Raw genomic sequence first — 12041 nt, 5'->3', positions numbered from 1 at the left:
GGATGAGGGGGCGGACATATGAGGAGAGGTTGAGTAGATTGGGACTCTACTCATTGGAGTTCAGAAGAATGAGAGGCGATCTTATTGAAACATATAAGATTGTGAAGGGTCTTGATCGGGTGGATGCAGTAAGGATGTTCTCAAAGATGGGTGAAACTAGAACTAGGGGGCATAATCTTAGAATAAGGGGCTGCTCTTTCAAAACTGAGATGAGGAGAAACTTCTTCACTCAGAGGGTGGTAGGTCTGTGGAATTTGCTGCCCCAGGAAGCTGTGGAAGCTACATCATTAGATAAATTTAAAACAGAAATAGACAGTTTCCTAGAAGTAAAGGGAATTAGGGGTTATGGGGAGCGGGCAGGAAATTGGACATGAAGCTGAGTTCGGATCGGTCAATGCCCTGTGGGTGGCGGAGAGGCCCCAGGGGCTATGTGGCCGGGTCCTGCTCCGACTTCTTGTGTTCTTTAGATTTGTGGTTGGGATCAGATCAGCCATGATCTTATTGAATGGCGGAGCAGGCTCGAGGGGCCGATTGGCCTACTCCTGCTCCAATTTCTTATGTTCTTATGTTCTTATGTTCTTTTCTAGGAAAAAAAAGACCAGCCTGCTCAGTCTTTCCAGATTGTTGCAATCTCTCAATTCTGGTAACCTCCATATGAATCTTTTCTGTAACTTTCTCCAGTGCTTCAATATCACTTTTGTAGTATGGAGACCAGAACTGCACGTGGTACTCCAAGTGCGGTCTAATCAAGGTTGTATATAAATTTAACATTACTTCTCTCCTTTTGTATTCTATTCCTCTAGAAATGAGCCCCAATACTTTGTCTGCACTGTTTATGGCTGTATCAACTTGTGTTGCTACTTTTAACAATTTATGCATCTCTATTTCTGGATCTCTTTGCTCCTCTACCTGGTTTAGTTTTTTTTTTACCTTCCAAGGAATAAGTGACCTTATTCCTTGGAAGGTAAAAGGAATAATAAGTAATAATAATAAGGACCTTATTCCTCCTACCAAAATGAACCACCTCACTATACTGAATTTCATTTGCTGTTTATCCGCCCACTGTGGAAGCCTCTTTATGTCTTCCTTTATTCTTGCTATATATTAATGACTTGGACTTGGGTGTACAGAGCACAATTTCCAAATTTGCAGATGACTCAAAACTTGGAAGTGTAGTGAACACTGAGGAGGACAGTGATAGACTTCAAGAGGATACAGACAGGCTGGTGGCACGGGCAGACACGTGGCAGATGAAATTTATCGCAGAAAAATGCGAGGTGATTCATTTTGGTAGGAAGAATGAGGAGAGGCAATATAAATTAAAGGGCACAATTTTAAAAGAGGTACAGGAACAGAGAGATCTGGGGGTATATGTACACAAATCGTTGAAGGTGGCAGGGCAGGTTGAGAAAGCAATTAAAAAAGCATACAGGATCCTGGGCTTTATGAATAGAGGTATAGAGTACAAAAGCAAGGAAGTCATGATGAACCTTTATAAAACATAGAAAGCATAAAAAATAGGAGCAGGAGTAGGCCAGTCAGCCCTTCGAGCCTGCTCCACCATTCAATATGATCATGGCTGATCCTCTATCTCAATACCATCTCCAACAAGAGCGTCTAACCACCTCCCCTTGACATTCAACGGCATTACCATCGCCGAATTCCTCACCATCAACATCTTGGGGGTCACCACTGACCAGAAACTTAACTGGACCAGCCACATAAATACTGTGGCTACAAGGGCAGCTCAGAGGCTGGGTATTCTGCGGCGAGTGACTCACCTCCTGACTCCCCAAAGCCTTTCCACCATCTACAAGGCACAAGTCAGGAGTGTGATGGAATACTCTCCACTTGCTTGGATGAGTGCAGCTCCAACAACACAAGAAGCTCGACACCATCCAGGACAAAGCAGCCCACTTGATTGGCACCCCATCCACCACCCTAAACATTCACTCCCTTCACCACCGGCGCACTGTGGCTGTAGTATGCACCATCCACAGTATGCACTGCAGCAACTCGCCAAGGCTTCTTCGACAGCACCTCCCAAACCCGCGACCTCTATCACCTAGGACAAGAGCAGCAGGCACATGGGAACACCACCTGCACATTCCCCTCCAAGTCACACACCATCCCGACTTGGAAATATATCGCCGTCCCTTCATTGTCGCTGGGTCAAAATCCTGGAACTCCCTCCCTAACAGCACTGTGGGAGAACCTTCACCCCACAGATTGCAGCGGTTCAAGGCGGCGGCTCACCACCACCTTCTCAAGGGCAATTAGGGATGGGCAATAAATGCTGGCCTCACCAACGACGCCCACATCCCATGAATGAATTAAAAAATACCATATTCCCGCTCTCTCCCCATACCCCTTGATGCCTTTTGTATCTAGAAATCTATCTAGCTCCTTCTTAAATATATTCAGTGACTTGGCCTCCACAGCCTTCTGTGGTAGAGAATTCCACAGGTTCACTACCCTGAGTGAAGAAATTTCTCCTCATCTCAGTACTAAACGTCCTACCCCGTATCCTGAGACTGTGACCCCTCGTTCTGGACCTCCCAGCCAGGGGAAACATCCTCCCTGCATCCAGTCTGTCTAGCCCTGTCAGAATTTTAAACATTTCAATGAGATCTCCTCTCATTCTTCTAAACTCTAGTGAATAAAGGCCTAGTCGACCCAATCTCTCCTCATATGACAGTCCTGCCATCCCAGGAATCAGTCTGGTGAACCTTCGCTGCACTCCCTCAATGGCAAGTATATCCTTTCTAAGGTAAGGAGACCAAAACTGCACACAATACTCCAGGTGTGGTCTCACCAAGGTCCAGTATAACTGATATCCTTGAGCCCATATTCAGGAGCACTGGTTCGGCCAGAGTTGGAATATTGTGTCCAGATCTGGGCACTGCACTTTAGGAAAGATATAAAGGCCTTAGAGAGGGTGCAGAAGAGATTTACCAGACTGATTCCAGGGGTGAGGGACTTTAGTTACATGGATAGACTGGGGAAGCTGGGTTTCTCCTTGGAACAGAGAAGGTTGAGAGGAGATTTGATAGAGATAATCAAAATCATGAAGGGTCTAGACAGTGTAGATAGAGAGAAACTGTTCCCATTGGCAGAAGGGTCAAGAACCAGATGACATAGATTTAAGGTGATTGGCAAAGGAACCAAAGGTGACATTAGCAAAAGCTTTTTCACACAGCGAGCGGTTAGGATCTGGAATGCACCGCTCGAGGGGGTGGTGGAGGCAGATTCAATCATGGCCTTCAAAAGGGAACTGGATAAGTACTTGAAAGGAAAAAATTTGCAGGGCTATGGGGATAGGGCAGGGGAGTGGGACTAGCTGGACTGCTCTTGCATAGAGTTGGTAAGGACTCAATGGGCCGAATGGCCTCCTTCCGTGCTGTAACCTTTCTATGTTTCTAGTCCACCTTATTAGCTATATCTTAAAATTTGGTGCCATCTGCAAATTTGTGGCTGAATACGCTACTGTGAAGTGCCTTGGGACATTTTTCTACGCTGAAGGCATTAAATAAATGCAAGTTGTTGTTCAGTGCCCAAGTGTGAACTGCGAACCATGGAGACTGTTGAAACCTGCAACCTTAAGAAAGAGGATACCTCACAAGAGCACGTTTGAAGAACAGAAAAAGATAAGACATCACATTCAATAGTAAGCTCCGGATAGAGCAGCATTTGACATCAATCAATAGTGATCGATAAGTTGTACACTCCCAATGGTCCCAATAGTCTATGATGGGCAGATGGAAGAGGGAGGCGAGTGAGGTTAAATGTCAGTCCTACAGTTTATAGCCAATAGAAGGCCAAGCTTCCAAAATGAATGAAATTCCTTGAGCTGTATTGTAAACAATTTTATTTTAAAATCCACAAGCTTTCGGAGGCTTCCTCCTTCCTCAGGTGAATGTGGAAATGAAATCCTCGAACCTATCGCATTTATAAATCACAGAACAATGCCTGGTGATTACAGAAGTCTTTTCAACTGCCCGTTGCCAAGGCAACCAAAGTGTTCAGACAGATAGGTGTTACCTACAAGGCCACCGAATATACAAATGGCCAGAACTAAAAAAACAGATGACGTGGAGATGCCAATTAAAAAAAGAGCGAGAGAGGCAGAAACATATCGACAGCAATTGACCCGTTATATTAAAAACAGATAACATTTGTTCGCTGGTGGGGTAACGTGTAGCGTGACATGAACCCAAGATCCCGGTTGAGGCCATCCTCATGGGTGCGGAACTTGGCTATCAATTTCTGCTCGACGATTTTGCGTTGTCGAGTGTCTCGAAGGCCGCCTTGGAGTACGCTTACCCGAAGGTCGGTGGCTGAATGTCCTTGACTGCTGAAGTGTTCCCCGACTGGGAGGGAACCCTCCTGTCTGGCGATTGTTGTGCGGTGTCCGTTCAGGAAGCCTCCGAAAGCTTGTGGATTTTAAAATAAAATTGTTGGGCTATAACTTGGCGTTGTAAAATTGTTTACAATTGTCAACCCCAGTCCATCACCGGCATCTCCACATCTTGAGCTATATTGTACAAGGCTTTGGTGAGACCTCACCTGGAGAGTGTGTAGAGTTTTGGTCTCCTTATCTAAGGAAGGATATACTTGCCTTGGAGGCAGTGCAACAAAGATGAGAGATTGGGCCTATACTCTGGAGTTTAGAAGAATGAGAGGTGATCTCATTGAAACAAACAAGATTCTGAGGGAGCTTGACAGGATAGAAACTGAGAGATTGTTTCCCCTGGCTGGAGAGTCTAGAACTAAAGGGCATAGTCGCAGGATAAGGGGTCAGCCATTTAAGACGGAGATGAGGAGGAATTTCTTCACTCAGAGGGTTGTGAATCTTTGGAATTCTCCACCCCAGAGGCCTGTGGATGCTGAGTCGTTGAATATGTTCAAGGCTGAGACAGACAGATTTTTGGACTCTAGGGGAATCAAGGAATATGGAAATTGGGTGGGAAAGTAGAGTTGAGCTCGAAGATCAGCCATGATCTCATTGAATGTCAGAGTAAGCTCGAGGGGCCGTATGGCCTATTCCTGCTCCTATTTCTTATATAAAGGTCCTTTTCTCATTCCATGCTTTTTCTATCTTTCAGTATGCACAGGCCATCCAGCAAAACAATACATAGCTTGCCCATAGAGGTGGGCTGAAGGATTCTGCCAGAAAACGTGGGAGCCTCTGTCTCTGTCAAAACCCACCTCTTCAAAAGGGGAACAGGGTTGTTGAAGCAGTTCTGCCTTAGTGTTCCCACAATGCTAAATGCACATTTTAAATGTTATTTCTCATCTTTCTTGCTAAATGACTCCAAGATACATTCCTTACACCTTAATGATCAAAAGGACTTACCTATTATAGCTGCATAGCAGAAGGATACATTTCTAGAATTAACAGGTTTAATTAACTTGTAACACTGCTTAATAGCTATGAACTGTGATGACAAACACAACAGTGGAAAGTTGGGTTCAATCACACTTTTCAGACTGATTACAAAGAGTGTGCTCTCATCACCACATGTCCATTATCACTATTAAAGGAAGTGAACACTATCTCCAGTGGCATCAAAGACCCAATTCTTCTTGGGATCAGAGAGTGGCGAGTGGAGATAGCAAAAAGCACCCATCTTTCTCTTGGCCCTCCAGAGGCTCCATAGGGACCAACAGCACATTAGTAGAAGAAAACAAGGAAAGCAACACTTGTAAGTCTAAGTGGTGCTATCCAAGCACCCCACTTCTCAATACAAAAGCAACTTTTGAGAATGAAAGACAGCACATACTCTTAACGTGCAAATTCATTAAAATATACTGCTTCCTTAAGAGGAAGGTGTAATTTTGGTCTCATTACTCAAGAAAAATAAATGCAAATAATTGGTCTTCAGCTGGACCACCAGGAAGTGCAATACCAGCAATCTACAAATGTGATCCCTTCCCCAAGGAGGGACTGAGAAGTTGTAACACAGCAGAGATCAGAAACTCAATAGCCTAGGAATTAATGGAATTTGCACTTACTCTGCATGTTGATCACCAATGCAATACTTTTTCCAAAACCCAGTTTAAAATGCACCTGGAAAAGGCAGCACTTCTTAGCAACCCCTAAACCTAACATTTTTACATATTGTCCCTCATGAGGTGGCGTGCCACTTGTCTTTACTGAGCTCAATGGAGGGCAAAAACAATGGAGACCTCAATTTGCATTCACTGATGTAAGCTCTTAGGACCAATGAAAATTCAGAATCGAGACACTGGAGGAAAGGAGTTTGCTGCCTTTATGTTGCCAATACTGCACACATGCCACCTTAAAGTAAAACTGCCTTACGCCAACTGTGCTGCAGCAGCTTGGAGAGATAACTGTACAGACTAAGTTAACTGCAGAACAAAGATCAGAAAATGTTAAATCTGTATAAGCTACACTTTTTCATGTGTGTAATGGATTTATTGCAGAGTAGTCTGTAGTTTGTAGGGAATCTAACAACAAGGCAACCCAAAACAGCCCATAAATTAATTTTTGCCCTTCAATCCCTTCATGTTAATCAGTATGAATCAGGCACCAGCAGCCTCCAATATTTTTATTGGACTCCCACTGTAGGCCAGGACAATAACAGCTAACAGCAAGACCTGGACAACATCCAGGCTTGGGCTGATAAGTGGCAAGTAACATTCGCGCCTGACAAGTGCCAGGCAATGACCATCTCCAACAAGAGAGAATCTAACCACCTCCCCATGACATTCAACAGCATTACTATCGCCGAATCCCCCACCATCAACAAGCTGGGGGTCACCATTGACCAGAAACTTAACTGGACCAGCCACATAAATACTGTGGCTACAAGAGCAGCTCAGAGGCTGGGTATTCTGCAGCAAGTGACTCACCTCCTGACTCCCTAAAGCCTTTCCACCATCTACAAGGCACAAGTCAGGAGTGTGATGGAATACTCTCCACTTGCCTGGATGAGTGCAGCTCCAACAACACTCAAGAAGCTCGACACCATCCAGGACAAAGCAGCCCGCTTGATTGGCACTCCATCCACCACCCTAAACATTCACTCCCTTCACCACCGGCGCACTGTGGCTGTAGTGTGTACCATCCACAGGATGCACTGCAGCAATTCGCCAAGGCTTCTTCGACAGCACCTCCCAAACCCGCGACCTCTACCACCTAGAAGGACAAGGACAGCAAACACATGGGAACACCATCTGCACGTTCCCCTCCAAGTCACACACCGTCCCAACTTGAAAATATATTGCTGTTCCTTCATCATCGCCGGGTCAAAATCCTGGAACTCCCTTCCTAACAGCACTGTGGGAGAACCTTCACCACACGGACTGCAGCGGTTCAAGGAGGCGGCTCACCACCACCTTCTCAAGGGCAATTAGGGAAGGGCAATAAACGCTGGCCTTGCCAGCAAAGCCCACATCCCATGAACGAATAAAAAAGAAAAAAAACAGGCTATTTCACCCGAGAGAACAGGGAGCAGGAAGAACAACCAAACTAATTTATTTATCCGACAGCAGCACACATGCACTTGCAACAGGAATGTTACAATACCATCAGGGACAAGATCCCTCATCTATTTTTCTCCTCTCTAACCCAGAGGGAAGGGCAATTGTATCTTTACAGCATCCTGGCCTGCATTACTCAGGAGTCAGTCATTGTTCATTTTCATGCTGCTGGCTCCATTATGTATTAAAATTATACAAAGCAACACATACAACGACATCTGTGCTCAAATTCCAGTGACATGAGACCTGGGGGGGAAAAGAGAGATGGGGAGAAGAAAAAGGGACAGACCAAGGCACAATGGATCAGCTGGCACATGTACAAACTTAAAACTGATAACAGATTAGATATCCTGTCGCTTAACAATCTTTTTTATCTAAGGTAACTGAAAATGCTGGAAATACACAGCAGGTCCATCAACATCCATAAGGAGAGAAGACAGGTTTATGTATCCATTTACAGACCCTTTACCAGAACAAGCCAGACCCCAGTTCAGACCAAGGGCTACACCTTAAACTCGCACCTATCTTTTCAGATGCAGATGTTGTTTATTTCCAGCATTTCTATAACATTATCCAATTTGACAGCCTACAGTTTCAAAATAAAACTCATGGCTCAAGAACAAAATCAGGGTCAATGCAATAGTTTCTAACAAATTCACTCCAAATCAAAAAAAAAATCTAGAATTTGGCAAATAGAAAAATTATATAAAAGACACTTATTAACAACAAAGGAAAACAAAACTTATTACAATTATTGAAAAAAACATGTTCCAAAATTTGGCAACTGGAAAATATATCTAAAATTGGATTACGAATATATATTAAATTATAAACAGAATACATTATACATGCAAAAAATCGAATTCATAAATCAATTTTTTTGAAAATTCTAAGATTTCTTTAAATGATACATGAAACTTGGAAAATATACAACTATAATGTATAATTGTTTAAAAAAAATCAAGAGTTTGTATTGAAGGAGAGCAACAGAGAGGCGCAGGAGCGACCTCAGTCAGGTTGCTGGGAGTCATTGGGACTCAGCAGGAACATTCTGGGGCCTGAGTGACACAAGCCTCCTCCTGCCTTGCCCGGCCCGAACCCCTGCTCGAATTACTTTTATTCGGATGGATAATACCGATTACGCTCTCGCTATTTGCTCTTTTCCCGTTGTTGTTACTTACCTGTCGGACTGTGCTGGCGAAGGGAAACTCCCCAGCTTCCTTCAAGTCGAGCCAAATCATCGGCATCCGCGGCACGGCCTCCATGTTGAGAAGACGCAGACTACCACCAGCCGGAAGCCGTTTTGCCACTGCCGGATGTGACGTTAAGACAGACAGCCGAGCATTCTGGGACTTGTAGTACAACCCTGTGTTAGCTGCACTCTACAGTCTAATAGACCAATGACTGGTGGAAGCTTTTGCCAGTGTCCTTATCCCCGCTTCCCTCAGGAAAGGGAGGGAAGGAGATTGCTACCATAACAGACTGTTCAAATTGAAATTCTGCAATGATTATAAACTAACTTAAATATAATTACCAGATATGGTAGAATTAGGAACATAGGAACAGTACATTACAACAGTGACCACACTTCAAAAGTACTTAATTGGCTGTAAAGCGCTTTGGGACATCCTGAGGACGTGAAGGGCGCTTTATAAATTCAAGTCCTTTCCAGGAGACCGTTAAGCCTTCTGGAGTTTGTACTCAGACTGCAGCAGTTCAAGAAGACGGCTCACCACCACCTTCTCAAGGGCAATTAGGGATGGGCAATAAATGCTGGCCTTGCCAGCGACGCCCACATCCCATGAACGAATAAAGAGAAAAAGGATTGCGAACCCTCCAGGATTGTCCTGGAGTCTCCAGGAATTAAATATTAATCCCTGGACCCTCCTGTGAGCACCATGGGAGAAAAATTCTAGGGGCATTAAAACAATTGTGCTTTTTTTCATTTTCTTTGAACTTTCATTTATTAGTTATAAAAATATTGGAGATGGGAAAAAAGGCTGTTTGACTGCGTGGGGTGGTTGGAGGCTAGTGGTAACGTGATTTTTTTTTGCCTCTCCCAGTAGATTACATGGCTGGGGGGGGGGCGGGTGAAGGAATCTTCCGTCCATCATGGTGTGGGGCAGGCTGGATATATATATTTTTTAAATTATGGATTGGCCAAGGGGCCAAGGGGGCGTGCATAGGGTCTTGAAGGTGGGGATGGGCACCCCACCTTGATGGCAGCCAGGTGCCAGAGTTTCTGGTATGATTAGGGTGGCAAGATGCGCGCGTGGCAGCGCAGGGAGCAGTGGGCACCATGCAAATGATGTAACTTCCCAATGGCCCTGCAAACTCCAGCAGGGTCAGTACTAGAGGGCACTGGCGGGTATGACCTCAGTAATGCCGAGTGCAACCTGAACATTCTTCCTAAAGTATAAAACTATGGGTAGCACAGTCAACCGATACAAATATAAAAATAAGCAAACGGAAAACTAGTCAGGAGCGCTAAAATAGAAAATAAGGTTAGGATAGTAAGGGATAATCCTAAACCTAACGCTAATCCTAACGCTACCCTAATACTCATCCTAATCCTAACCTGTACCCGAACTCAAACCTTAAAATACCCCCAAACCAAAACCACAAGGTCGCTCCCAGAAACCTAAGGCCTCTGAGCCTAATATCTGTTGTGGGTAAAGTATTGGAAGGAATCCTGAAAGAAGGGATAATGAAATAACTAGATATATATTGTGTGATAAGAGGGAGACAATATTAGTTTATGCTGACATTTTGCCTGACATAACTACTGGAGTTCTCTGAAGAAAATTCCGTGGATGTGATCTAATTAGTTTTTGATAATGTCACACAGGCAATTAGATCACAAGGTAGGAAGACACTGAGTAGGAGCCAGACTTCTGAGGTGAATTGGAAATTCGCTAAACCAGCCAAAGGGTGTTTTTAATTGAAACTCTGTCGACATGTTAAGGGCATCTCTAGCGGGGTACCACCAGGATCAGTGCTGGGGCCATTGTTGTTTTTAGAGAAATGATTTGTAAGTGGAAACAAAAACAAAGCTGTGTAAATTTACTGATGTCAAATTCTAGGGGGAGCTCACACAATATGGAAGAGGCAAATTAAATAGAAAAAGATACGGCAAGGATAGGAAGGTGGGCTAATGAATGTCAATTGATATTAATGTGGATAAATGCAAGGTTATGAGACTAGGGAAGGGAAATAAACAGTAGAAATATAAACTAAATGTTTTTAGGCTACAGGACACAACACAGGAGAGGGATACAGAGATATTGGTAGGTAGCTATTTGAAATCAACAGCCCAGTGTGCAGCAACATTAAGATAAGCTAGCCAGATTTTGGGTTGTATAGTCAGAGGGTTCAAGCACAAATCCCGAGACTTGATAATGGGTTTGTGAAAAGCACTGGTATGGCCACACTTGGAGTACTGTGTCCAGAGGTGAGGTGAGAGTGACTGCCCTTGACATCAAGGCAGCATTTGACCGAGGGTGGCACCAAGGAGTCCTAGTAAAATTGAAGTCAATAGGAATCGGGGGAAAACTCTCCATTGGCTGGAGTCATACCTAGGAAGATGGTACTGGTTGTTGGAGGCCCATCATCTCAGCCCCAGGACATTGCTGCAGGAGTTCGTCAGGGCAGTGTCCTAGGCCCAACTATCTTCAGCTGCTTCATCAATGACCTTCCCTCCATCATAAGGTCAGAAATGGGGATGTTCGCTGATGATTGCACATTATTCAGTTCCATTCGCAACTCTTCAGATAATGAAACAGTCCATGCCCGCATGCAGCAAGACCTGGACAACATTCAGTCTTGGGCTGATAAGTGGAAAGTAACATTTGCAACAGACAAGTGCCAGGCAATGACCATCTCCAACAAATGTAAGGAATCTTACAACACCAGGTTATAGTCCAACAGTTTTATTTGAAAATCACAAGCTTTCGGAGATTATCTCCTTCGTCAGGTGAGTGAGTGAATGAGAGGTTCTCAAATCGCATATCTTATATTAGGCTGAGACACCATCACACCAATCAAAGGTGTCATTGGTGTTCAGACAGGTTAGCCACAGAAAACAGTAGGTCCCAGTATACTGAATACACAATGGGTCAAATTACACAGACAAAGAGAGAAAGAGACCCGAAAGACAGAGAGCGAGAGAGAGAGAGAGAGAATGTCCAGTTGTATTAAAAACAGATAACTTTTTTTTCCTGCTGGTGGGGTTACGTGTAGCGTGACATGAACCCAAGATCCCGGTTGAGGCCGTCCTCATGGGTGCGAAACTTGGCTATCAATTTCTGCTCGACGATTTTGCGATGTCGTGTGTCTCGAAGACCGCCTTGGAGAATGCTTACCAGAAGATCGGTGGCTGAATGTCCTTGACTGCTGAAGTGTTCCCCGACTGGGAAGGAACCCTCCTGTCTGGCGATTGTTGCTCGGTGTCCGTTCATCCGTTGTCGCAGTGTCTGCATGGTCTCGCCAATGTACCATGCTCCGGGGCATCCTTTCCTGCAACGTATGAGGTAGAC

General features: G+C 44.5%; 1 protein-coding gene across 1 annotated transcript in view; it reads right to left on the bottom strand.

The window, feature by feature from the left end:
* The window catches only part of ptpn23a (protein tyrosine phosphatase, non-receptor type 23, a), a 115643-nt gene extending 106861 nt beyond the window's left edge, over positions 1 to 8782 (bottom strand). Inside the window, exon 1 of the mRNA XM_067978769.1 lies at positions 8688 to 8782. Coding sequence (XP_067834870.1) covers positions 8688 to 8771 — 84 coding nt within the window. The 5' untranslated portion in view covers positions 8772 to 8782. The remainder of the gene's footprint in view (positions 1 to 8687) is intronic.
* Between the last annotated feature and the right edge of the window lie 3259 nt (positions 8783 to 12041).

This window comes from Heptranchias perlo, chromosome 3, assembly GCF_035084215.1.
Source record: "Heptranchias perlo isolate sHepPer1 chromosome 3, sHepPer1.hap1, whole genome shotgun sequence".
Lineage (NCBI taxonomy): Eukaryota > Metazoa > Chordata > Chondrichthyes > Hexanchiformes > Hexanchidae > Heptranchias > Heptranchias perlo.
Note: the sequence above shows the minus strand (reverse complement) of the source record. Positions and strands in the feature narration are given on the sequence as shown.